The 27035-nt window shown below is 42.8% G+C and overlaps 1 protein-coding gene across 1 annotated transcript in view; it reads right to left on the reverse strand.

The window, feature by feature from the left end:
• The window catches only part of LOC127418193 (teneurin-2-like), a 341320-nt gene that overhangs the window by 21163 nt on the left and 293122 nt on the right, over window positions 1-27035 (reverse strand). Inside the window, exons 7-13 of the mRNA XM_051658641.1 lie at window positions 25115-25320; window positions 24704-24899; window positions 23415-23516; window positions 21030-21224; window positions 11895-12095; window positions 11331-11516; window positions 642-788 (exon numbers count right to left, since the gene is read on the reverse strand). Of these exons, the coding sequence (XP_051514601.1) occupies window positions 642-788; window positions 11331-11516; window positions 11895-12095; window positions 21030-21224; window positions 23415-23516; window positions 24704-24899; window positions 25115-25320 (1233 nt within the window). The remainder of the gene's footprint in view (window positions 1-641; window positions 789-11330; window positions 11517-11894; window positions 12096-21029; window positions 21225-23414; window positions 23517-24703; window positions 24900-25114; window positions 25321-27035) is intronic.

Raw genomic sequence — 27035 nt, forward strand, 5'->3', positions numbered from 1 at the left:
CAAAATATTCCTTTCTTCATCACTATGTTTAAAAAATAAAACATATTTCATCTGCTGAACAAGAGGCCATTTCATCAGTGTTCATCAAGTGTTCTCGTATGTTTTGGACACCAGTTTGTTGAATCTGAAGTTTGTCTCTCTTCTGCTTCTCATTTACCACATGGTGCGAGGTCTGCTTTTTCTTTCCGTCATCTTTGGACTTTGAATAAAATCACTTTCTGCAGAACACTGTATGTGCTTCCTTTTAATTCATCATTTCAGATGAAAACCAACAGTCCAGCTCTAGATTTGTTCAGAGAATAGCCATAGTAGTCAACTGGAAAGGTCTGTTTATTTCTACGAAATACACATTCAAAGAATTGTAGATGGCTGTATAAATGACGACAGGCAGAATTTTTATTTGCCACTTTTAGCTAAAATGGAGCATTTATTTTCAAACACTGTTTGTGTACTACTGTGAATAGTTACTCTGACCCCATCAGAACATAAAATGCGAAAACTCATTTTGCAACTAAATATGGAATTTCGTGCTGTGGCATCATGTGAATGTTCTTCAATGACACGCATTATATGTATGTCATGTGGCTGTTCCAATTGCATGTGAGACAAAGTTCTCACAGAGAAAACAATAGATTTCTCACCTCCTTCATTGTCTTTGTTGTCTGCACATGATGTTTCCATGGCGACACTGCAGCCGGTGCCCCTCCATCCAGTTTTGCACTCGCAGTGCCAGCTGTTTTGACCCAACAGACACTGTCCATTTCCATTACACCGTTTTGGACAGCCATCTGCAGGAGGGGCGAGAAACAGAGAAAGAGGGAGAAGGAAGAGGGATTGAGAAAGACAGGAATCCATCAAGCCAGTCATTAGATTAGTGACCTAAAGTTTGAAAACAGCTGGAGGGAGTTTTTCAAATTTTTTGTTTTGCTGCAACAATTGCAGTATTAGGAGTAACAAAGGAAATTAACTGAACTGACCTGAATTGAATTGAACCTAACTGAAATAAATTAATATTTAAGTATTGCTGAAATTGCTGAATTGTTTTCTGGTTATGTGCTTTGCTTACCCATTTTCTTCTCTTACTTTTTAAAAATAGAGAAGTTCAACCTGATCTCATAGATCACATTACTATAACTACATTTTTGCTAAATGAGTTTTAAGTGCCTCGTCCTATGTTTTGCTGCAGTTTTCTGGTGAAACTAACACCAGAGGCTCAACAATGAGTTTTATTAACTTTCACACAAATCACAAGTAAAACGGCAGATAAACACAATGCTTTCTTATGACATCAAAACACTTTTACTATAATGCATGCTTTAAATGATGATACATTTTAATGCTTGCATTACATTACCTACTACATTTACAAGTTTATTCCAACATAACTAAGTTGCATAGTAGCTCAACTGATAGAGTGTTGGACTTTATATGCAGAAGGCTGGGGTACGAGTCCAACAAAGCCAGGAGAGTCGACATGTGAGCCGAAAGTGTCATAGCTACTGCTCTATCATCACACATTTGCTTTTTATGACACTATAAGTTAGGTTTACGTTAAAAGTTAGGGAGGTATGTTTTGTTATTTTAAAACTAATTAACCTTCAAACCTCAAATTTTTGGGGTTAACATTTAACTTGCTTTTAGTGCCCCTCAGTGGACATTTCACTCGAAACTGCAGTGATAATGAACCGTGTAATTTTATTTAGCAAAAATGTTGCCTCAGTCACGTAATTTTCATGAGATCAGGCTGGAGAAATTGCATGTAAAACTCTATGAACATGAAAAACTTTTGGCCATGACTGTATAACTGCCTCCTGTGTGCTCAATGCTTGTCTAAAGAGGTGGACTCTGACTGGATAAATTTTATTTTATTTTTTTAAACTATCAAAATCATTTCAATTTGCACTGCAAATCAGTTAACTCTGAAAAAAATAAAATAAAATTACTATTTTTTTTTTCCAACTAATAGCTGCTGTTGGTTGTAAACTGTTGGTGATACGATTTTATCAGAACTCATCCATTCAGGAGGGGATATTTGTTTAGAGCAGATATACTCTCAGACTGTTCATTTAAAAAAGCTGATTTGATTTGTCTGGTCTCTGTCATGCAAGTATCTCTCATGCAAGAATGTGGTTAGGAGAGACTAGAGTCTACTGATCAGATTAGGATGCCTCCATGGGTCTAGGTGTGTGTGTGTGTGTGTGTGTGTGTGAGAGAGAGAGAGAGAGAGCGAGAGAGAGAGAACCAAAGACCCTGAAGTAAGAACATTGTGTGGTAGAATAGTGTATGAGAGACAAAGGTGTTGAGGCATACTTATTTGAAAGACATTTTTGAGAGAAAGAGAGAAGTGCTTTGATAAACGGCTCACATGTTTTTGGAGTAGAGCGTGGAGCGTGTGTGTGGGTGTTTAATATATGCAGTGGGGGGATAAACAGTCTTCCTAAAAGACAAAAGCGGAAACAGACCTCGTCACAACAGTTTTGCAAAAGACTGAAGAATAGTGTGCACTGAAGTGAATGTTTAAAGGAAATTATCGGGTAGAGGCAGATGCTGAGACTAACAAACAAATGCAAAGAGACATGAAAAGGCTAAACGCTATTCTCCTTAAGCTTCAGTCCATAATTAAGCACCCTGAAGATGTGACCTGAAATTTTCAAGTCATCTGGAGTTTTGTGTAAATAAAACATGCAGTCTAAAATCCTTAGCACCGCCGAGAGCCTCGTCCCTTACTATCTTTCCATGGTAAAACGAAAACTGCACTGTGACCTCACATTGTGTCACCAGTAACCATCACTGGTGTCTCAGAGTTCAATCTCCAACAGTAAACACTTTTGTTAATGTGTCCAGATACATTATAAAGGGAGGAGACAGACCACTCCTACATATTTTAATTGGATAAATTCTAGCGCTTTAAGGTATGGCAACTGTGGTTCTCTCTTACAGTTAAAAGTGTCAATATGATTATTGATACAGGCATCACAAAGGCTGTAGGAATGGAAGTCCCCTTTAGAGTTAAAAGAACCAATTCCCTATAAAAACATTAGCTATAAAAAATACTAAAAAAGTTTTTTTTTTTTTTGCCTGATTTGATCTAAAGAAATAAAAGTTTTGATACCATTGTTGTCAGATTAATTTATTGATGATTTGAAATTTGTTTTTGAAATGTAATCATGCAATTGTTTTTTCTCTCTTCAGACTGGAAATAGCTGCACAGAAGCAATATGGGTCGATAATACGGACCAGTATGCGAACTTGCCTATAGACCATTTCAAGAATGTAAACAAAAACAAATGAATTAGAACGGTCCAAACGTATTTCCAGATCCTTTCAGCAAAGGCTCTTTTTCAAGTTAAGTCAGTCCACTCTGCGGACGTTTTTGGAACACTCTTGGGCAGTTTGTGACTACTTGAATACTACTTGATACAGCTCCTATCTACTTGAATGGGGAAAGACTGAAAAATGGTTGGTCAAGATTACGATAAAAGAACATATTTGAAATAAGCAGTAACATTTTATTGGTCCAAGGCGCGTGTGGAGCCGGCTTCACTAGAGCGGCCCGGCCGTGATGTGTGCTCCAATCCCTGGTATTGCATCTAACTCACGCCGGGGGTGTTGGTCCGGCGACGCATCTAACTCGCACTGGACCCTCATTGCTCCGTTCCTGGACCTGCGAAGATGCCAGCAGGTAGAGACTGGTCTCCTGAGGAGAGGCACGTTCGGTGTTTAAAGGCAGTGGTGATGAGGCTGTATTTTTTTCGTTGACTGTTGGCTGCTGTTGGGCGTTCCAGTTTCTTCCATTCATTTTAATAGAAGTGAGCCGTCTCTGGTCTCTGTTTTGACAAGCAGGAAATGTTCATGGAACAGTGACATTACTTGACGTCACCAACGAACAGTCCTTGAAATGGTCTATAAGGGACTTTAGTGGGTCAGAGCCTCTGCTTCTGGTTAACATGGAAATACAGTCTTTTGGGAAAAGCCAGTGGCTATGGTATTATTGGCTGCTGACCCAGCACAGGTGACACTTCAGATGATTTGTGATGAGGGAAAATGAAATGGCCTCATTCAGAGAGTGTGAAAACCTTGCACGCACTGGGACGCAGTGAGCCATTGTGACTGAAATCAAATGTTGCTTTAATTAATGTAATTTTCAATGTCTGGGGTCCTTGAGATGCCACATTAACAGCCCACTATGCATCAATTGTCATGCAATATTGAGCTGACAGAAAAGTCACTTAGCGATGATTGCCTTTTAAATAGAGCTGCCATTTTAAGCAGCCAAATACTTATGAAACACCAGGAGAGCAAAATCTATGGTGACCATTGGTCTATTTCATTGGGCAGCACTGAGTGTGGCCCCTTTTTCATGCCAAATGCCAGTCGATTCTCAGCACACTAACTAAAATTAAGTGAGATTTCACAAACTATTAAGCCACCTGGCTAAAGTAATGCGGGTTGACTCTATTGTAATCTACTTAAAAAGGAGCTGAGATTGCCTTGAGTTATGGGTCAGCACACAACTAGAGAGATGAATGCAAAGGTGAGATGGAGAAAGTAACATGCTGCATAGCAACAGTCACCTGCTGATGGATGGAGAGATGGATAGAATGAGACAGATGGATTGCTGAAGAAAGAAAATAGAACGAATGAAAGAAAGCAAACCTAGGATGAGATATTAAGAAAAAGAATGTGTGGAATAAATTCCACCAAACACTCCTGTCTACTGGCCTGCAGCCCTCTCACATTTAAAGTTCATAAAATAAAGGTTAGATTCATAAATCCTCCAAACTCGCCTTAGGAAGAGACTGATAAAATCCCAAAGGGAGTGAGCACCTATAAAACGCCCTCTGTCTGTGCTTTCCTCGCCTCTAGTGTTCCATGTAATACTACAAAGTCAAATAACATTTGTGACGAGGAGGGGGGCGTGGCCAGGCCGTGACTACTCATGCCTGACCCCCAATCGTGCTAATCAGCTGAGGAGAGGGATAAAGGCAGCCGGATGCAGCAGTTCGGGGGAGAGAGAGCCACATGCAGCTGCCATGTGTGTGTTTTGTCTTTATGTTTTAATTTTACATTAAACATTACTTTGATGGTTCGTCCGGTTCCCACCTCCTCTTTTCCCATTATAACACGGGAAGGAGGAGGGATGCGTTGTTGTGGAGTCCTCGCCACTATCAGCCAATCGAGGAGCAGCTGCGGCCGTCTGCCCAGGGACGGATGTGTCACTGCCGGCCACCGAGGATCTGAGGCACGCTGCCGTTTCCCCATAGGAAAAAAAAGAACTGAGAAAAAAAGAAAAGAGAGAGAAAAGAGGGGGAGGAGTGTGACCATTTGCCCAGGGCCAGAGGATCCACTACTGTCCACCAGGGGAGGAGCGAGCTGTCCGCCAGAGGTTGGAGAGTGGCTGAGGGCCGGGCGACAGCATATGTGGGTGCTGGCAAACCAGATATTTCCACTCTCTCCTCTCTCTCTCTTTCTCACTGCTGCCCCGCCTTGATCCTTCCCTCTGCTCTTTTTTTCCCTCCCCTTGTCCCCCTCCCCAGCTCTAGAGAGGCGGGGAAAGCCTGCCAGCAGGCGCAGCCACAAGATCTATGCCCCCCCCAGAAATGGGGGGTGGGGGGGGAGGACGTCATGTACGTTTGTGTTTTGTCTTTATGTTTTAATTTTACATTAAATATTACTTTGATGGTTTGTCCGATTTCTGCCTCCTCTTTTCCCATTATAACCCCCCTGTTACAACATCCTAAACCTTCAGCATAGCCATAGTGAGAGAGCAGGGAATTTTTATTCCAATGGTTTCTGGACTTTAGTTGAGAGAGGACATTGCGCTGTGTGCAGAACAGGAGAGAGTTATCTCAAAGACCTAAAGACAGAAAAAGGTAAGATTTGCAGACCCACAGACCGCACAACTACAAAGTTCAAGCCAATCAATATTTCTTTATACCTGTCATACATTTATGAATGCATTTTACAATGAATTAAAGGTGGTATTTGCTTCGATCCCAGCTTAATATACGAGTAAGTAAGCCATTGTATAGCAATATTGGCTTAACCAGTCGGCAGAACTGTTCAAACAATGGAGTGTTTGGGAAAACTACAGTATTTATATATTTATTTAGGGAGCACTATTCATTCAGTTCTGTTTGGTGTGGCTAATGGAGTAGAAATTGCACTCTGCAGCTTTAACAAATGGCATTCTTTAAAGAACTGCAGTTAAAGCTGGCATGCATTTGTCTTGCATGCTTCCTTACCCAGTGCCAGTGTGGTTTCCATTCATGAACCAATCATACATTTGTTCAAATGCAAATCACATCCACCCAGGACATACTAGCATACAAAAATGCATCCAGAGACCATTCATCTCCAGTCATTTCGGCCAATTAGAGATATTCAATTACATATAGTAACTTTTGATAGTGACTGCAGCAGTGCTAAGCTGTTCTGCCAGACTCGCTCCAGTGTACTGATGCATGAGTTTTCAGGTGATCACTGCGGGCCCTGCAGTTAAACTCCTCATTACCCTGTTCTCCCTGCAAACACACCATGTTCCCTTCTCAGAAAAGCACACACATTCCTGACCCTCCATTAGTATTCATCCTATGAGTTGCGACTTAAGCGGGTGCTGAGACAAAGGCATTACCATGCCTCCCGTGGTCCTACACCATGCGTGCCGAAATATTCTCTGTAAAAAACGCAGCTTGCTGCTCCTGACCTCTGCTCTCTGCACCAATGTTGCTGAATTTTCACATTTATCTCAGGATCCACTTCTTTCTGATCCTTTTACTCGCAGAAATGATCTACGTCTCTCAGGTGGAGTAAAATCTATGTGATCTTTGTCTCCACTCTGCATTGTCCTCTGTGATTGAGCTCTTTTGTCTGAGGCAGACTCGAAGGAAGCAGAGAGTAGGATTACTTGCCTCCTGTGTCCCTGTTCAGTGCAAACTTATAGGCAGACTCAGAAAGACTGCTTCTGTAGGAACAGTAAGCCCTAGTGACTGTAGGTCTCCGAGTACTACTCTGCCTCAAGCTGAACTACTCTCCTCTCCCTGAACAGTTGGAGGGAATCAAGGTGGTGTGCTTAAAGTAGTGTTTAAAGCTCACTGTTAACTGGAAGTTTGCTATTTTGGATCCCCGAAATGAGCAAGCCAGAAATCATCACCATTGTGCCATTTAGCAAGGCACTTAATCCAATGTTGCTACAGTACAGGAGGATTGTCCCTGTTATACAGTAAGTTTATGGCGGCATTCTGTGGTGTCATTTCATGAATGTTCTACTGATACAGAAAGTCTCTTTTCTGAATTCTTTTATACTGACACTCACATCAACAGAGGTAAATGTAAGATGCATACTATGGCCAGAAAAATAGTCTACACAAGTTGCGAATGCTTGGCTAATGCACAGCAAATATGTGGTCCCGTTAAACTTACATGTGTTGTTGTGTTACAGTGGTAGTAACAATGCTCAATGATACAGGGGGCAATAGAGTTGTCTACAAATGTCTGTGCCATTAAACTGAATGTTTTATTATTTAGATAGCTAGCTAAAACATGTTTAAAAGATCTATCTATCTTGCTCAGCAAGATTTTCTTCAAACTGTTGCTCTGCCATGACAGTAGGTGACCTGAAAGACTGGCTGATTGTGATGACATGGTGATGGCTTAGTGTAACAGTAGCCAGCTGGTACATGATAGCTGTGCAGTGTGTAAACCTCACACTCCTGGCCTTAAGAGACGCACTAGTGACCATGGCTTTTCTAGCCTCCTTGCTGGCGTGTCTGACTCCCATGCCGGGGATCGCCGGTTCGAATCCCGCTCGGGGCAGGTCAGGTTGGACCGGTGACACTGGTGCCATGACTCGGATGGGAGTGAGGTTTAGGGAGGTGAGTATGATGGTAGCCAGCTGGTACGTGAAAGCTGTGCAGTGTGTAAACCTCACTCTCCTGGCCTTAAGAGACACACTGTGACCGAGGCTAGAGGCCATGGCTTATCTAGCCTCCTTGCTAGCACATCCAACTCCCATGCCGGGGATTGCCGGTTCGAATCCTTCTGGGGGTGGGTCGAGTAGGACTGGTGACATTAGCTCATGAATAATAATTACGTTATGCTGCTGTTGCTAGGCATCCTTACAGGATCATCCATTCATGTAAATAAATTAATATTAATTCCATTGTTAGAAATTTGTAGGGTTCCTAAATTCCCATCCTGTGCAGACATGCTTGAGTTGAAAAGTCTTCGGGATGTACCAACCCAACTTGGCATTGAGACTGAAAATCGTGCAATATGATGATACATTTTGGAAGTCAATGACATGCGAAATACAGTAAATGTGTTTATCATGAATTAAGTATCACCATTGTGCCCTTCAGCAAGACACTTAACACCACGTTACTCCAGAGGTGCTGTCTTTGCATTAAGTGCACTGTAAGTTGCTTTGGAAAAAATGTCTACTAAATTACTGCTTAGTAACATGAAATACAGTATGTGTAACATGGAAAATGTAAAGTACAGTATGGCCCCAAATTCTAAAGTACTGAAAAGTCCTTTTCCTTTCTAGGCGGAACAGAGACATTGAACACTTTTATTGCTCAGTTCAGCAGTGCTACTTAGAGAGGAACATTTCAAAAGCAACGATGCAAAAAGATGATTGAGGCAGAATTTGTATCATCTGACAACAAGAATAGAAACACACAAGCTTTAGAACACAGACTAGAACTATAAACTTAATCAACATGACATTCTACTTCACCACGGCTACTCTATGAACAGAAGCACAAAATCTCTATGCAGCCAAGCTATGGGGGGGGGGGGGGGGGGCAGCTAGCACTAATCACAGTACGACGAGGTACAATACCTTCATTACTCGCATCCCAAAAGTCTGCATCAGAGAGGACATGCAGAGGGAACAAGAGGGCGTCAAAGCAACAAGACATAGGTACACATCTTAGCAGTTTTTGCTTCACTTGAATCAGTTAAATAAAAACAAAAGAAATCTGAGAAATAAACATGGAAACAAAAGATGATGGAATCCGTTTTTAAAGGCTTTTTTGTCTGCAGAAAGACTTAGATGACAATAACCAGACAGACTTTCTGTCTTGGCGTGCAATGAGGAAATGGATTAAAGGCAGAACACTTTGAGGCTGGCACAGTCTTTGATGCTTATGTCGTCTCTGGAGTGACAAACACAAACACACACACAGACATAGATGATGAGAGAACAGAAAACTCTGAATTTTGAGTCTATTTCTGAGAGACAAATGTCAAGGCCAAACAGAGGTGTGACTTATGAAGGGTAAGACACCTCTATCTTTGATCAGTCTCTGCTTCTTCACAAGGGCACTTTCATTACCTGGCTGGCCTACACCTGCCACCACTTTCTGAAGGGTGATCAAAAACAGGTAAGTTTGCTCTCAGTCCAACACCACACAGAAGAACAGCCTAATTCATCTCAGTACAGCCTCTGCACAGCCTTCATCTCTCCTACACCTCCTGACCAGCGGCGTGGGAACAAGTTTTGAAATGGGGGACTGCCAACTGACTGGTTGTGATGACTTGGCTTACCTCATGAATATTAATTAAGTCATGCTGACACTGATAGGTAACCTTACAGGACAGCTCATTTATATAATCAAATTAATACTCATGAGCCATGATTCATAACATTACATCCTGTGCAGATACACAAAGATCTTCAAGATGTACCACACCAGCTCTGCATTGAGACTCAAAATCAGACCAAATTTACGCATGATCAAATATTTTACACAACACCTTACAGTTTTTATAAATATTGAGTGCGTTTCATTGCACAACCACACACTGATAACTAATTAAAAATAAGCTTATTAAAAAATAAATAAAAAACCTGACAAAGCAAGAAAACAATCTATAAATAAGAGTTGAATTAATTATATTTTTTTCTGCTTTTGGCATCAAACGTATACAGGCATGTGCTCAACACTTATACACGTGTAAGATTGTGCATGTAAACATGCTCATTGATGTATAGATCTGGAGATCAGGTCTTTAGCAGAGTAAGCACATCTTCGAGATATCAGAATCCAAATAAATTAAATTTACAGATGGCATTTATCATTGTTGATAGCACATTGCTAAGCATAAAAATGAATAAAGTTAACATTTATTTTTGTGACTAATTCTTTTTGCTTAATTCAGGTGCAGAAATTAGACTGTGACATTTCCTGTTTTATTTGTGGACTTTGCACCTGTCCTTACACCTGCCACAACATGCTAACTCAAATGTAATGTGCACACAGGCTTAAACCAACATGTTTTCTAAATTCTCAAACACTGTCAGGGTTCCTCTCTGCACTGGCACATTCGTATTCACTTTCATTCATTTCTCCAGTGTCAGTCTGGGATTTTGTAGGTGATATATGAGTGTTTGAAATTCTATCATATGTTTGAAACTATAGCAAAGTATTAGTCTATACATTGAATGCATTCTTAATACGGACCAAAAAGTACAGATTTTAATATCAGCTAAGATCAGTTAATGCAGGCACCCGGTTCTGGCGCACCTACTCTTGAATTCATCCTCTCTTTTTGGACTCATGCCTATTAGCGATTTGAAAAACCTTCCTGTATGCGATTGCACAAAAAGACTTCAACTTTCAGCTTTTCATTCTCTGCCTTTAAAAGCTCAAAACTTTATCTCTTACACAGATTTTATATTCATAGTTTTTAGAGGCTCTGAGCTACAGTCTCCATGTGCAAAGTATCATTCCCTCTGCCTCTCTCCCTCTTTACAAAAACTTTATAAAAGAGAGAAAAAGAGAATCAGTTACATGTTACATACCCCATCCTGATGGATCAGTTAAGAGACAAAACACTTTAAGAACTTTTTAAAAGGTTTTTCCATAAATCCTTGAGCTTCTGCTGAAAGCACGCCATAAGCAAAGTAGGACGTGTTTCTGGATCAACATTCTTTGTTGGACTGACAAACAGCAAATTGTTGTTTGATTTCATGTGTAGAAATGTTTAATAAAAGAGTATAAAGAAGTTTAATTTGGTTCTTAATTCACTTAAAATTTGATTTTCATCAAATATGCAATAAGTAATCCAAAAGTAATCAGATTAGATTATTTAATTAGATTATGTTACTGATTATGATTTGTAATCAGTGCCAGATTAGATTTCAGAAATAATCTACCCTACATTGTTGGTTGGAAGGAATGTTGTCCCAGGACAACAAGATCCAGGTTAATTGCCAGGCCACAGATAAGAAGAGGGACTGTTTATAATGTTTATGAGAGCAAATACAGTGTGTGCTGTGGCATTGGTTTTAATGGTAGGTGGGTGGGTGGGTGTTTGCCTACCGATGGTACAGTGTTCTCCATTCCAGCCCTGTTCACACTCGCACTTGCCATCCTTACAGGTGCCGTGCTTCACGCAGAGCGGGTTACACACGCGTTGGTCACACGCTGCACCCGTCCAGCCCTCCTCACAGCGGCACAAACCGCCCATGCACACACCATGAGTACCGCAGTCAACAGAGCAAACCTCTGGGGAGAGAGATAGATATACCACACATTTGAAACTTTGATGAACAATGGAAAACTGCTCATCTAATTATGGGAACCTGAGGTGTAATAAAAGCACAGTATGTGTCTGCCTGCCACAGTAGGAGAAATAGTGAATGTCTCCATCACTAAACATATGTTCATTGTCACTTTTACAGGCGCATAGTTAGTTCTTAGTTTTTGTAAAGTTTTTGTCATGCCAATTAAGAAAACTATAATGGAAATTGACAGAGAGAGAGAGACAGAGAAGTATGTCTCTGATTAGAAAATCACATATTAGAAAGAAAGCAGGTATAAAGACAGGAAAGATTAGGCTAAATTTTCTCTATAACACTGATCCAATCAAACAAGCAAACTGACCGACTGAGCAGTCAGGGCCCATCCAGTTGGGGTCACAGCTACAGAGGCCTGTGTCCGGGATAAAAGCCCCATGACCGTGGCACTGATCTGGGCACTGTGCTCTGGGAAGCTCACAGTTGGGTCCGCCCCATCCTGGCTTACAGTGGCACTCTCCATTCACACAGATACCATTATTTGAGCAGTTAGGATCCATGCAGTCAACTGTGTAAAACAAGAGTTTAGTGAAGTAGTTTGTGACTTCATTTGTCATAAATATTAACTTAATTTAATTTTCATGTTGTTTATGGAACTGTGGCATAAAATAAATATCACACTTGCAAATGTGCCATTGCACTCAGTATCAGTATGGCTTTGATTCTGCTCAGTGTAATAAATATTAGTGCACCTATTAGTCTTTTATCTGTCGATACTGCTATGTAACCAAATTAAAACATACATAAAATGCAAAGATCCACACACCTCCACAGCTGGGCTGGGAAAGGATTTCGAAAAAATCATTCACACACACATACTATGTCTTTTATCTAAGCATGAAAAATCAATATCCCACACAACCTAATTGCGAGAATGGCTGTTCCTGTCTGTTACTCACTCAACATTGTGTTGATGAAGTGGCACTAGGGGTTCAATCTTAAGAGCCCCAATAACCTTTGCTTAAAATAGAAAAGGCCAATGAGAATTGGCGAGTGGAATTTGCATGCTACTTTCCGCCCCCAGACATATGGGTATCAAAGGAGATGGCGTGCACCACTCATTCAGATTTTTTCTTCGGAGCCGAATGCATGTACTGTGTTCATCCTCTCATCTTTCGCTTACGCTGCTGGATTTTATGGCGCATATCAGCGGTCACCCTCGCACGGTCAAGTGTTGTGCTTCCCCTGGGTGCTTCGGCGGCTGAGTCCGCGGGTGCTAAAAGAGCTCGCGCAAACGCTTGCCGTCTTTTTAAAGATGTCCTTCCACATTTGCGCTACTGAATGTGGCCGTTATCTCTCCCCTCTGGACAGCCATGAAATCTGTCTTGAGTGCTTGGGGCACCAGCACGCTGAGGCAGCTTTCGTGGAAGGGTTATGTTCTCATTGCGAGAACATGCCCATCAGAACGTTGCGGTCGCGGCTCACTTGCTTCTTCATGAAGCAAGGAGCCACAGCAGCTGCTCCCCAACCTGCTCCATCCTGGGCTGATGCTAAGATGGCTGTGGATATGGGAGCGTTTTCGCCGGCTCAACCCCCGCCTCAGGGCGGATTTAATGTGTCGTTCGTGGCTCGCAATGAGGATGAGCTTTCGGTCGCAGCATCAGAGGGTGGGCTTCTGCTATCGGAAGCGGACGAATCTTCTGAGCTCCCACCCAGGGGCGGTAGAGCACAGGATGAGGTGGATGCTGAGATGGCAGCCGTATTTGCCTGGGCGGCTGTGAATATAGGGCTGAAGTGGAACCCTCCACCCTGCCCTGAGCGTTTGTGGCTGGAAGATTGGTTTCTGGGCTCGGAACATGACTCACGGCCGCGACCCGCCCCGGGTGCCTTTCTTCCCGGAAGTGCATGAGGAGCTAATGAATTTGTGGAAGGAACCTTAAAAAAAAAAAAAAAACCTGCTTGTACACGCTTCGTGGGCTCGTCCATTCTAACTACGACGGCGGAGCGGCTAAGGGATATGTCGAGCTCCCCCAGGCGGAGCACTCCATAGCGGTGCATTTATGCCCGCAGGGCGCAGCCACCTGGCGCAACCGACCAAGGCTCCCTTCCAAGGCCTGTAAGTTCTCTTCCTCATTAATGATGAAGGCTTACAAGGCTGCGGGTCAAGCCGCTTCCATCCTGCATGCCATGGACATCCTGCAGGTCTACCAGGCCAAGGCACTGAAAGATCTGCTCGAGGGTAGAACTGACCCAGGGTTGATGCAGGAACTGCGTACTGCAACCGACCTCACCTTACGTTAGACGAAAGTCACAGCGCACGCCCTCGGCCAGATGATGTCCACTCTTGTGGTCCAAGAGTGGCACCTGTGGCTCAACCTTGCGGGGATGCGTGATGCAGAGAAATCAGCTTTCTCGATGTGCCCATCTCCCAAGGGGGGCTTTTTGGCGACACCGAGGATTTCGCCCATCAGTTCTCGACGGTGAGGAAGCAGACCAAGGTGATTAAGCACATCTTGCCATGGCGCGACTTGGCCGCCTTCAGGCCTCCAAAGTCCCATGCCCCGTCTGCTTCTCGCCAGAGCCGTTCCCCTGCAGTGCCGGCCCCGTCTCCCGTACCATCGGAGCCCATATGCCGGCCTCAGAAGAAGATCCTCCCACGGGAAGTCGGCTCCACCTGCCCGTCAGCCGGCCCCCAAGAACCCCGGACGGGCTTCGAGGCGGCCCTGGCACAGGCAACCCGGGGATGAGGCAACTGACTCGCATGCTGGACTCATGATTGCTGGACTCATGATGGCACCGAGTATGGCTGCTGCATTGCGAGCTCCAACACAACATGGCAGTGTTTTGCAAATCGACCCCCGCTACCCAGTATTCTACTGGCAAATGTTCAGTCTCTGCATAACAAGCTCTGCGAGCTGAAAGCGCGGATCTCTTTCCAACGAGAGACGAGGGACTGCTGCATTATCTGCCTAACAGAAACTTTGATGTCTGTGGAGATTCCAGACTCAGCCAATGAACCCGCGGGGTTCTCCGTGCACTGAGCGGACAGAGCGAAATACCTCTCAGGTAAAAGCAGAGGTGGTGGTGTATGTTTTATGATCAACAAATCCTGGTGTGATCAGAGGAACGTACATTCTATCAAGTCTTTCTGCTCTCCTGATCTGGAATTTCTCATGCTTCTGTGTTGACCATTCTGGCTACCGAGGGAATTCACAGCGGTCATTATCACTGCTGTGTACATCCCCTCACAAGCCGACACAGACCGGGCACTCAAGGAACTGTATGGGAGTATAAGTGAACAGGAAACCGCACACCCTGAGGCCGCGTTCATTGTGACCGGGGACTTTAATAAAGCCAGTTTCAAATCAGTCACACCAAAATACCACCAGCACATTAGTTTCAACACACGAGGGGACCGGGTTTTGGACCATTGCTACTCTCCCTTCTGGGATGGCTACAAATCCCTCCCCCGCCCACCATTTGGCAAATCGGACCACTCTTCCATTCTGCTTCTGCCCGCTTACAGGCAGAAACTGAAACAGGAAGCACCCACCCTCAGAACGACCCAGTGCTGGTCGGACCAAACAGATTCTACGCTACAGGACTGTTTTGATCACACAGACTGGGAGATGTTCCGGTCCGCCTCTGATGACGACATCGAGCTTTACGCTGATAGCGTAATGTGTTTAATCAAAAAGTGCGTGGAGGACGTAGTTCCGACCAGAACAATATGGATCTATCCGAACCAGAAGCCATGGATAAATAGCGATGTTCGCGCGGCACTTAATGTGCAGACCTCCGCTTTTAATTCCGGGAACGCAGAGGAGCATAAACAAGCCAATTATGATCAGAACAGCAAAACACCAGTACAGGAACAAGATTGAAGGACAGTTTAACACCACCAACTCTAGAAGCATGTGGCAGGGAATTAACATCATCATGGACTTTAAAGGGAATAAAAACTCCGCCATGAACACCGCTGCCTCTCTACCGGATGAGCTAAATACTTTTTATGCTCGTTTTGAGGGAAATAACACCGCCCTCATGGAGAGAGCTCTCACGGCCGAAGCTACAGAGGTTAGTTCACTCTCCGTCTCTGTAGTGGATGTAACCCGATCCTTCCAACGGGTAAATATCCGCAAAGCCACGGGCTCAGACGGCATTCCGGGCCGCGTCATCAGAGCGTGCATGAACCAGCTGGCTGGTGTGTTTACGGACATTTTCAACCTTTCCCTCTCTTTGTCTGTAGTCCCCACATGCTTTAAAACACCCACCATTGTGCCTGTTCCAAACCAATCAAAAATAACTTGCTTAAATGACTGGCGTCATGTTGCTCTGACCCCCATCATCAGCAAATGCTTTGAGAGACTAATCAGAGATTACATCTGCTCTGTGCTGCCTCTCTCTCTTGACCCATTGCAGTTTGCTTACCGCAACAACCGCTCCACTGATGATGCCATTGCATCTACAATACACACTGCTCTCTCCCACCTGAAAAAAAAGAACACTTATGTGAGAATGCTGTTTGTAGACTACAGCTCAGCATTCAACACCATAGTGCCCTCCAAGCTTGATGAGAAACTCTGGGCTCTGGGCTTAAACAGCTCACTGTGCAGCTGGATCCTGGACTTCCTGTCAAGCAGATGCCAGGTGGCTAGAATAGGCAGCAACATCTCCTCATCACTGACCCTCAACACTGGAGCCCCACAGGGCTGTGTTCTCAGCCCACTCTTGTATTCCTTGTGCACACAAGACTGTGTGGCAACACATAGCTCCAATACCATCAAGTTTGCTGATGACACGACGGTGGTAGTTCTGATCACTGACAATGTTGAAACAGCCTATAGAGAGGAGGTGCACACTCTGACACACTGGTGTCAGGAGCACAACCTCTCCCTCAACGTCAGTAAGACAAAGGAGCTTGTGGTGGACTTCGGAAGAAAAGACAGAGAACACAGTCCCATCACCATCAATGGAGCACCAGTGGAGAGAGTCAGCAGCTTAAAGTTCCTGGGTGTCCACATCACTGAGGAACTCACATGGTCCATCCAAACTGAAGTCATTGTGAAGAAGGCTCATCAGCGCCTCTTCTTCCTGAGACGGCTGAGGAAGTTTGGAATGAACCACCACATCCTCACACGGTTCTACACCTGCACTGTAGAAAGCATCCTGACTGGCTGCATCTCCACCTGGTACAGCAATAGCACAGCCCACAACCGCAAAGCACTGCAAAGGGTGGTGCGAACTGCCAGACACATCATCGGAGGTGAGCTTCCCTCCCTCCAGGAAATATATACAAGGCGGTGTGTGAAAAAATGCTCGGAGGATCATCAGAGACTCCAGCCACCCGAGCCATGGGCTGTTCTCACTGCTACCATCAGGCAGGTGGTATCGCAGCATCAGGACCTGCATCAGCCGACTCCATGATAGCTTCTTCCCCCAAGCAATCAGACTTTTGAACTCTTGATCTCCCATGATCAAAATACATCAGCACTGCACTTTATTACTCTTACTCTTATATCTCACACCGGACTGTCATAAATTATATTATTATTATATATATTCTCTCTTAACAACTTACTATCAACCGACAGCCTGAATGTCAATACAGTACAATACAACCTACTGTACATTCTATATATACTATATATACATTTTTATTTTTTATTTTTATTGAATAATGTGTATCTATATTGTGCGTATTGTATACTGTACAGTGTATGTTATTATTTGTATATTGTGTTGTGTGTAATTATGTGTATATTAGACTTTAAATTGTGTTGTGTTAATTTGATGTTATTGTAAATTGGTATATGTCTCATCACTGTCACGACTGCTATGTTGATTGGAACTGCACCCAAGAATTTCACACACCATTGCACTTGTGTATATGGCTGTGTGACAATAAATGTGATTTGATGTGATTTGATTTGATTTGATTTGATGGTAAGTATTATATCGCCGGATGCCCTCTGGGCCTTGGCGCCCACATGGTCAGTAAAACAGCAGTTTCCTCATTCCCTGGGTCAGCGCACTCGCGATGGCCAGGAGCTGGAAGTCTTTCCGGTCAATCAGGTGAATGCGAGTACCTCCCGTTCCCTCGTTCTCTGTCGAGGCACAGCCAGTGAACAGATAAGTGTGCTGGTCTCTGGGGTCGCTCGCCCGCCTCAGTCACCAGCCACCGTTGCGGGCTTGTGGAGCAGCATGACCCTCCTGGTCTGTCTTCCAGGTGGGGCGCCTGCTCTGCCTTGCCGTGAACCACCCTGGTGGCGCTCACTTCCATCAAGAGGGTGGGGGACCTGCAGGCGCTCTCTGTTACCAGCGAATGCCTGGAGTTCAGGCCAGCACATTCTCATGTGATCTTGAAACCCCGGCCCGGTTACGTGCCCAAAGTTCTCACCACTCCTTTTCTGGACCAGGTGGTGAACCTGCAAGTGCTCCCTTCAGAGGAGGAAGACCCAGCCTTGTTGCTGTGTCCAGTTCACACCCTGCGAATCTATCTGGACCGCACGCAGAGCCTTAGACGCTCAGAGCAGCTCTTTGTCTATTTTGGAGGAGAGCAGAAGGGGAAAGCTGTCTCCAAGCAGAGGCTAGCCCATTGGATTGTGGATGTCATTTCTCTTGCACACCAATCTCAGGACTTACCGTGCCCCTTGGGAGTCTGGGCGCACTCCACTAGAGGTGTTGCATCCTCCTGGGCACTGGCAAGGGGGGCCTCTCTAGCAGACATAAGCAGAGCTGCGGGTTGGGCTATACCCAATACCTTTTTATAACCTACGCATAGACCCGGTTTCGACCCGAGTGTTACGTGGTAACAGCAGGTAGACTGGGCGGCCGGTTGGGTGTACCACTTGCATTGCACCTTTCCCATTTTTTCAAAGGTGATAATGTGGGCCTTTTTTTCCACAACAGTTCCCCGTATCCGGTGAACCCCGGACACCTCTTTAATTCTTAAGCACTGTTCGGTGACTAACTCGGTGGAGGAGTAATGACACCAGGTCCAGTACTCGTGGTATGCCCCTTTTCAGGTGAGCCCATGTGCTCGGGCTCAGTGCTCAATGCGTGGCGATTCCCCCTTGGTAATCCTGTATGATGAGTTTCCACTGTTCGGTTTCCCCTTAGGTGAACCCTGTGTTTCCCCTTGCCAGAGCCTTCCCTGCCTCGGCCACTGTGGCTGCGTACCCTCTCTATAGATAGGGTCCTCCGGTGGTATCATTCCATATGTGAACTTGGTAAGTCCATGTGAGGTATTCTCCACGTTAACCTCCCTCCGGTAGGATGTGGTCTCCGTAGTGCTCTCCTTCCTGAAGAGGAAAGAGCACTTCCCAGCGCTATTCTAGAAAGTGCTCGGCGGGAACTTGCTTAACAGCAAATCAGGAAAGGCACCGCCGGTAGCCTACTTAGGTAAGTGCCTCCCCAACGAGACATCGACACAACCTCGAGTGAGTGACAGACAGGGAACGTCTTGGTTACTGATTTAACCTCTGTTCCCTGATGGAGGGAACGAGACATTGTGTCCCTCCTGCCGCGGTACTGAACCGGCCGCTGACATGGCCGGGACTCTCTATCGGCTCCTCAGCATAAATCTGAATGAGTGGTGCATGCCATCTCCTTTTATACCCGTATGTCCGGGGGCGGAGAGTGGCATGCAAATTCCACTCGCCTGTTCTCATTGGCCTTTTCTATTTTAAGCAAAGGTGATTGGGGCTCTCAAGATCGAACCCCTAGTGTCACTCCATCGACACAACGTCTCGTTCCCTCCATCAGGGAACAGAGGTTACATCAGTAACCAAGACGTTTCCTTTCACACTTTATCTTCAAACCCTTCCCCTCAGTTTCTCAGCATCTCTCTTTGTACTCCTTTCTCTCCCTTCCACTCTTCCTCTATCTTTTTAACTTTGACCCACTCACTCACATGCTCCTGGATGCCTAAAAAAATTATATTGACAGCTGAGCAGAGAAGGATCTCTGGCCATGAAAAGTGCGAGAAAGCCATTTGACAAATTATCTTGCATATATTTGTAATTCACGTTGATTCCTGTTTATGCAGCAAAAAACTGCACATCATAGATATCAATTTTTGTGTCACCTGCACTTCAGGTAAATTGTTTGAGTGACTCTGCTGTGATGAATATATGATTTGAAAAATCTCAGATCGGCAAGAAAAATGAAAAATGCTAAAGTGCTGACCTTGTGAGCTGAAATGTCTCAAGTTGTGCCCCACTAAAAAACACTCTCTCTTATGCAAACAAACATGCAAACACTTAAAGAAACTGCTACTGCCACCCCCCCCCCCCCACACACACGCAATTAAAAAATAATAATAATAATTAAAAAAAAAATAATAGTAATAATAAAAAAAAAAAAAAAACATTCCTTTTGACAATCCTGTTTTGCTTTTGTTATACGAAAAAAAAGAAAAAAAAAAGTGTTAACATTCTGCAAAATATCTTTTGTGATCCACTGAAGAAAGAAAGACATACAAGTTTGGAACTACATGAGGGTGAGTAAATAATGACAGAATTTTCATTTTTGGGTGAACTATTCCTTTAAGTATCTAATATTCTCCCTTTAAAAACTTCGATGTTTGACTGGATGGAAGAACCTTTGATAATAAATTAGAGCTTAGGCAATTAGAGATAATTAATATGTAAGACTTTTGTAGATCTATTTGTTTGTTTGTTTGTTTAGCTGTCACTTCTGTCCAGCCTATACTTTCATCTCTGTTATAACGAGCAGTAAAGCTTTCTGAAACTCTCTGCATTGCTTTAGCCTATTTCTGTGTTTTCAGCCCAGTCTCTCCTCTTCACTTTTTTCTTCTCTTTTCTTCTCTTTCTATTTTCAGACTCCGGGGACTTTTCTCGTTTTCTCCCATCTCTCTCTCATTGTCAGTCACTGTCTTAGCCAAGAGCCACTGAACTTTACAGAACACAGAAAATGTATCAAGTATGAAGCCATTGTTCTCAACACCAAGATCAATATATTTTCCAGCCTTAGTTCATATCTGTGAGGTGTTATCGCAGAAGGCTATTAAGTCCTACCAGAGAATCTGGGGAGACAGTTCAACTTGACTGTTTGAATATGAGTGAGTTGCTTTTTATTTAAAAAAAAAAATAATTAAATAGCCACAAGGACAAATAATAGTTATTTCTGTCACATAGGTTAGTATTAAGCCATTGAGACTGAAACAGCATTTACACATAGCTACATCTGACAGACACGTTTGGCTCAACTATGATCAGATTCAGAAAAAAAACAGTGAAAGGGACTATTTTATAATCCACAGTTGGCTGGACAATCAAAAAACTTTGAAGCCATTTTTGTCAGTGTTGTTGGTATACAGTAGTTAATGTTTTGGGTTTATAAATATTTATATATGAAATGTTAATTAAAATGAGAACATCCACAAATGTCTCCAAAGCATGGTCACTGTTGGGAACAAATTTGTCCAAACTAAAGATAAAACTGAAGTATGTACACACCTAAAAACACATACACTTACCCTCAGCACAGTTCTCCCCTTTGTAGCCCAGTGAGCAAACACATGTGCCATCTGTGCAGGTACCATGACCTCCACACTGGGGATCGATGCACTGGTTAATGGGAACGTCACATTCCGGGCCCTTCCATCCACTGTAGCAGATACACGATCCCTTATCATACTGACCGTTTCCACTGCAGAGCACCGGGCATGCCGCTTAGGAAGAAACAGGGAGAGACAACAAAGAATTATTCAAATTTGATCTGATTGACGTGCAAGATGTGTGATTATATTTTTGTTGTGCGATGTTCTCTCTCTAAACACTCAGCAGTGCTGCTCACAATTCAATTCTGTTGAATAGCATGGGAAGTGACTTAGAAAGCAGAGGGAGAACAACTTTAGTGGTGCTCGCTGTACATTTACAAAAACATTACAACTCAGCTTTGAGAAAAAAGACTGGCAGCTGTAGTCTTAGATGTGTCTCTAAATGGTCTGACAGAAGTAATGGAAGGACAGAACACATATCAGACAACAATGGGCTCAGAAAAGTCTTTTTATACTGTACACAAAGGCTTCATACTGTAAAATGAGTAACTTTGAGCTTTAGGGAACCAAGCTCTCTTTCCACTACAATCAATTTGTTGGAACATTTTGTTAACATTTAACCTGAGTTCAGGGATTGAGATGTTGAGAACTCCTTATGGGTGTTTCTGTGTGGGAATGTATTTGTGTTGGTGTGTGTGTGTAACCCTTACAAAAACTGCTGTGGTGGGTACCATCAAACAGTGATGTTATCAGGCAGTAATACCATGGTACTGACTGGTTACCATTTACATTTAGATGTATTCTTTTAGCAGACATTTTTATTTAAAGCAGCTTATAAATGAGGAGGTTGTTGCCTTATATATCATACATTTGCATTCGCTGTTAAAGGCTTACAAAGTTTGTTTGTTTCCAAGTGATGAGAACAGGCAAAACAAAACAAAACAATTCAAAACAAAACAATTAAAAAAAAAACAGCTGTGATCGGTTAGAAAAAACTGTAATGAAATCAAATGTAATTTAACATTGAGGTAATGAAACTATTAATCACGAGCTTCCCAGTGAACAATGGGAGATATTGGTCTGTATGAACCACCATTTATCATCCTTATGCTTTAGAAAGAGAGAGAGAGAGACCTCCACTATCATTTAGATCTCCTTTTCTATCTGAATGACACCTTGATAAGTCATAAAACTAAAAATACCTTCTCATCAGGAAAGTATAAGTTGTTTAGTCAAACTGTGCTAACAAATTCACTGAGTGGGAAATCGAGAAGATTTACCTATGTGTGACGAGGAGGAGGGCGGGGCACGGCCAGCCCCCAATCGGGCTAAGTTGCCGAGGAGAGGGATAAGGCCGAGCTGGATATGGCAGTTCGGGAGAGAGAGAGCCACATGCAGCTGCCGTGTGTGTTTATTTTTGTGTTTTCATTCAAATAATACTTTGATGCTTCGTCCGGTTCCCGCCTTCTCCTTGCCCATTTTAACCTTGTTACACTATTGTATCTAAATAGGGACTTCCCATTGACTATCAATTGTTCTTGAATCAAGGTACCTATGATTACTATAGACTAACCCTAAACTAAAAGTTTTGTAGAAGTGCATAAAGATATTATTTAGGCTCTTTAGGAACCATTTTTCTATGATGATCCATAAATTAGGACGGGAATTACTTAATCAATTTTATTCCTAAACCTATAGCTAGGTCAGAAACACACACACATACACATTCTTCCTCTTGGGCTTGAACCAACACTGTTGAGTGTCTAGAGCCACAGGGACCACTGAGATTAACACACATCTTTGATGTGTACAGCTCTCAGAATCCCACTGCTGCTCATTCTGAGTGTCCCTTTCTTTCACTTATGTCTTTAGACCCTTCTGTTTACATTCTTAAACACTTTTTTAAAATTATTTCTGTAATTTTTACAATTTTCTCAACAAAAAGTACAAAGACCTGACAAAATAGTATTCTGACAAACCCCTGTGCCAAACTTCTGCCACAAATTGTTAGCAAACAATCTTGTTTTCCCACAAATTAACTGCATGTTTGTCACAAAACTTTTTTGCAAGGGAGATGAATGAAAATGATGGAGATTATAAATAGGAATGGGATTGTAGCATCATATGGAAAAGGCTTGAACCTGTGTCATCTGCATGAGCATCATGGCTCAGTGTGTCAGAGCAAACCTCTAGGCCATACTGTAGCTCAGCCAATCTTAAACCGTCTGAATCAAAATAACGCTCTGCATATGGCTACTGTGAGTGAACTGAATTTTTTTTTCTTTCTCTTTTTTATTCTTTTCTCTCGCTCTCTCTCTGGCTGTACGACAGAGAGCAGGGTGTAATTGGAGTGTTTCTTACCTTTCGAGCAGTCCATGCCATGAAACCCTGGGAAACAATGACACACTCCTGACACACACTCGCCGTTACCATGACAGTTCCGGGGACACTCTTGCACAGAGTCTGTGAAAAGAATGAAACATTTTTTAAAAAGGTCACTTTGATGGTAATGACAGCTGTAACCACCACACCAACACTCAGAGAACCCAACTCTCATCTTGTATTTTCCTCCACTGTCTCCTTTTTCTCTTTTCACACTATTTTTATTTCCATCTACCTCTCCATTTTTACTGTGGGGAGCATGTGGTCTCTGGTCATTATTGATACATGCACTTCAAACAGCGTCACCGGCCATTTCATTAGCCATGAATAATATCATGGTAGTGAAACTAGGCCATATCACAGTAGATTAGCACAAGGTTAATTGGTGGGACACCACTTACTCCTAGAATTCATGCATATGAATATTCACAGAACAGAGCCACAAGGTGCTTATCTCATTTCAAGTGGATAATTATACATATTAAATTGTATAATATTAATAGATTGACATTATTTAATTAACGTCTTTTTTTGCTGACTGGTAAAGAAGCATTTATCTACATTTCTATACAGAACAAAATTTGATATAAATTCAATTTTCTAAGGCTGTTGAATTTTAAATTAGCAGCTTTTTACTTATTAGGCCAAATTCATGAAACACAAGCAAAACAAATTTCTGTGCAAATAATTTGTAAAACCATTCATACGTAAATTGTGCCATTCAATTCAATGCAACAATTTGCGCAAGCATAGTTTATGAATGATTTAAACAGAAATTGTTCTGCTCTTGTTTTATAAAAAAAAGGCCTGTTGTTTTTATTTTGGCTTTGTTTTTTCAGATTGATGGATACAGATAGGGCAGAAAATGTTGCAATCCAGATCTGAACTCAATGTTGCTCACATGAGCACCACAGTTTAATGTGTCTGAGCATGTGCATTAACAAGGCCTCAGCTCTAATAGAATATTATCATGGCTGTAACCACAATATACATTGAGGGGAATGCGACCCCCCACGGTTTGTTTCTTAACATTTGGTCCCCTTTAATTTTAATTATTTTGTTGCATCCTTATTAATGATTTTATTACAATTATGCATCTGAATTAATTGTATCTACACATTCAATAAAATTATAATAAAAAATGTGATAATAAGCAGTGTTTTGTGAGTTTTGTGTGTTTATGTGAAATGATACTTTGGCAATATTGTATGTAAAACAATCATGGCAATTAAGTATTGAAAAATCTAAAAACAGTGCATGTAACTAACCCAGTACAGCTGTGCTAAAGGAGAGAGATTCCTTCTCCTTGCCATCGTTGTAGAAAGCCAGGTGCCATGTGCCAGGATCCAGATACTGCACAAACACAGCTTCGTTTAGAACCACAGTCTGAATACTGCGTCTCTCACGAGGAGACTCCACTACACTCCATTTCTCCTTTCCATCCAAACGTTCCATATAGTCGTACTGCGGAGAGAAAAATAGGGAAAGAGGGGACATTGTTACTTCTTCATTTTCTCAAGTAGTTTGACAGCATTCATGTATATAAAACAGTTAGATACTTTGAAGTTGAATGCCACAAATGAGTTTATCTAACACCTGCTGACTTCTAAAATGTATTTGCAATGACGGATTGATCCACAGGACTCTGTGGCCTCCTCGAATTGATAGTGTGTGTGCACCTGTGCGTGGGATGGAGGCAGCCCTTTCCGAATGTAAACCCCAAACAGTGCGTCCTTGCCAAGGGAGATATTGAACTTGAGAAACTGAGGCTGGTTGAGGTACAGCAGGGACCTCCAGAAAACCCCGGGCGGCACCTCTTGGGTCACGTGCCTGCCCACCTCCAGGCTGCCCGTATCTATGCTGCTGTTGCGAGCGGCCCAGGGCCCTGTGACACAGAGGAAGGCATATAACAAAAATCAATCTCTCACCTCTGCTGTGTTGCAACTGCCCCTTGTTTATGGATTCAGACCCAGTGCTTTGAAAATAGAAAATACAGGAAAAACAGCACAGATGCACTTTCTCTCTGGGAGACACTTATCTGATGAAGGCTGAAAAACACAAATGCTGCTTCCTGCTTTTTTTTTTTGCCTATAACCTCACTGTATCCATCCAGCACAAGAAAGCCGAGAGTGTATCACAGTAAACAGCAGAGAACTGAAGAGAGAGAGAGAGAGTGAGAGAGAGAGAGAGAGAGAGAGAGAGAGAGAGAGAGAGAGAGAGAGAGAGAGAGAGAGAGAATAGGGCCTTCTTTGTTGAATATCAAAATATGTTCTTTTTGAAATACTGCCTGCAGTATTTCAAAAAGGTTTAAATGGGTTTTAAATGGGTGTGACACCTCTACAATGCAACTCTTTGAGATTTGGTTTTCCTAGTGAGCACCGCACTCTTAAAAACAATGGTTTTGCCAATTCTAAACAATAAAGGATGTAGCACACCAGACGTGTCTGGCGGACGACATGGCGAATTCTAAAATTCGAAACAATAGTTTTCTATGAAAATACGCACACCACAGCCACTGCTTGGCGTCTGTCAGCGGCGCCCAGCTACGACTCCAGAGGCTGCTCAAATTTCTGTTGCGCCACGGAGAGCAACACGCATATTTCCTTTTAAATTTGACCCAAATCATTATCAAAAGGATATAGATTATTTACTCTAGTGTTGTTCATTCATGAAGAAGGGAAAAACCTTGGTAACTTTTGTGTGTACTGTCTGCCACCTGAACTGTGTTTGATACCTGTGCCGTGTCCTAGCCGCGACACTGCACTTCTCGTCCAGTGTGCGACCACCTTAAAGGTTCTAAGAATTTTTTACTTATTGAAAACACCATCTAAGTGGAGCCCAGAAATGAATAAGCCTATCTGAAGAACCTATGGACCTAGACGTACAGTGCGTTCAGAATGTTATACTGTCTTAATGTCCTGGGTCACAACACATTTCCATTCAAAACTCCACTAAAGTCAGCATTGTTCAAAGTATGTGGTACTAGAGAAAGTTTTTGTCTACAGAACTTTTTTTGGAGACGATGTTTGTCAGCTGAACCACTAGGTGCTTCCACACATACAGGAAAATGATTTACGGTCATGTGTGAACAGTCAAGTCAAGTCATTTTTATTTGTATAGCGCTTTTCACAACACACATCATTTCAAAGCAGCTTTACAGAAAATTATCCTGAAATATCTGTAATGTCTTACAGTTCTCACTGAGCAGTTAAAATGAAAAACGGGATTGAAATCATGCTTTAAAAATTATATGTCTTAGGCCCCCAGTTAACAAGCCAAAGGCGACTGTGGCAAGGTACTCCAAAACTCCATAAGATGTTAGTTAATGGAGAAAAAAGGACCTGTTGGTAAATCCCCAAAAATCAGCTCTGATTTACCACCATGCAATTACTCCGCACCATTTATCATGTAAACATTACTGTGCTTTTTAGCCGCAGGTAGCGTATCTGCCTTTGGATGAAAGCGACAGCATTTTGTTCCCTACAATTCATCAGTTCCATTTAAAGTCATCGAATATGATGTTGTTAGGTCACAAACATTTGCCAGAAAAATGAACATGATGCACCGGGAACATTCATATACAAATAAGTCATACCCCAG

Source organism: Myxocyprinus asiaticus, chromosome 27 (genome assembly GCF_019703515.2).
Source record: "Myxocyprinus asiaticus isolate MX2 ecotype Aquarium Trade chromosome 27, UBuf_Myxa_2, whole genome shotgun sequence".
Classification (NCBI taxonomy): domain Eukaryota; kingdom Metazoa; phylum Chordata; class Actinopteri; order Cypriniformes; family Catostomidae; genus Myxocyprinus; species Myxocyprinus asiaticus.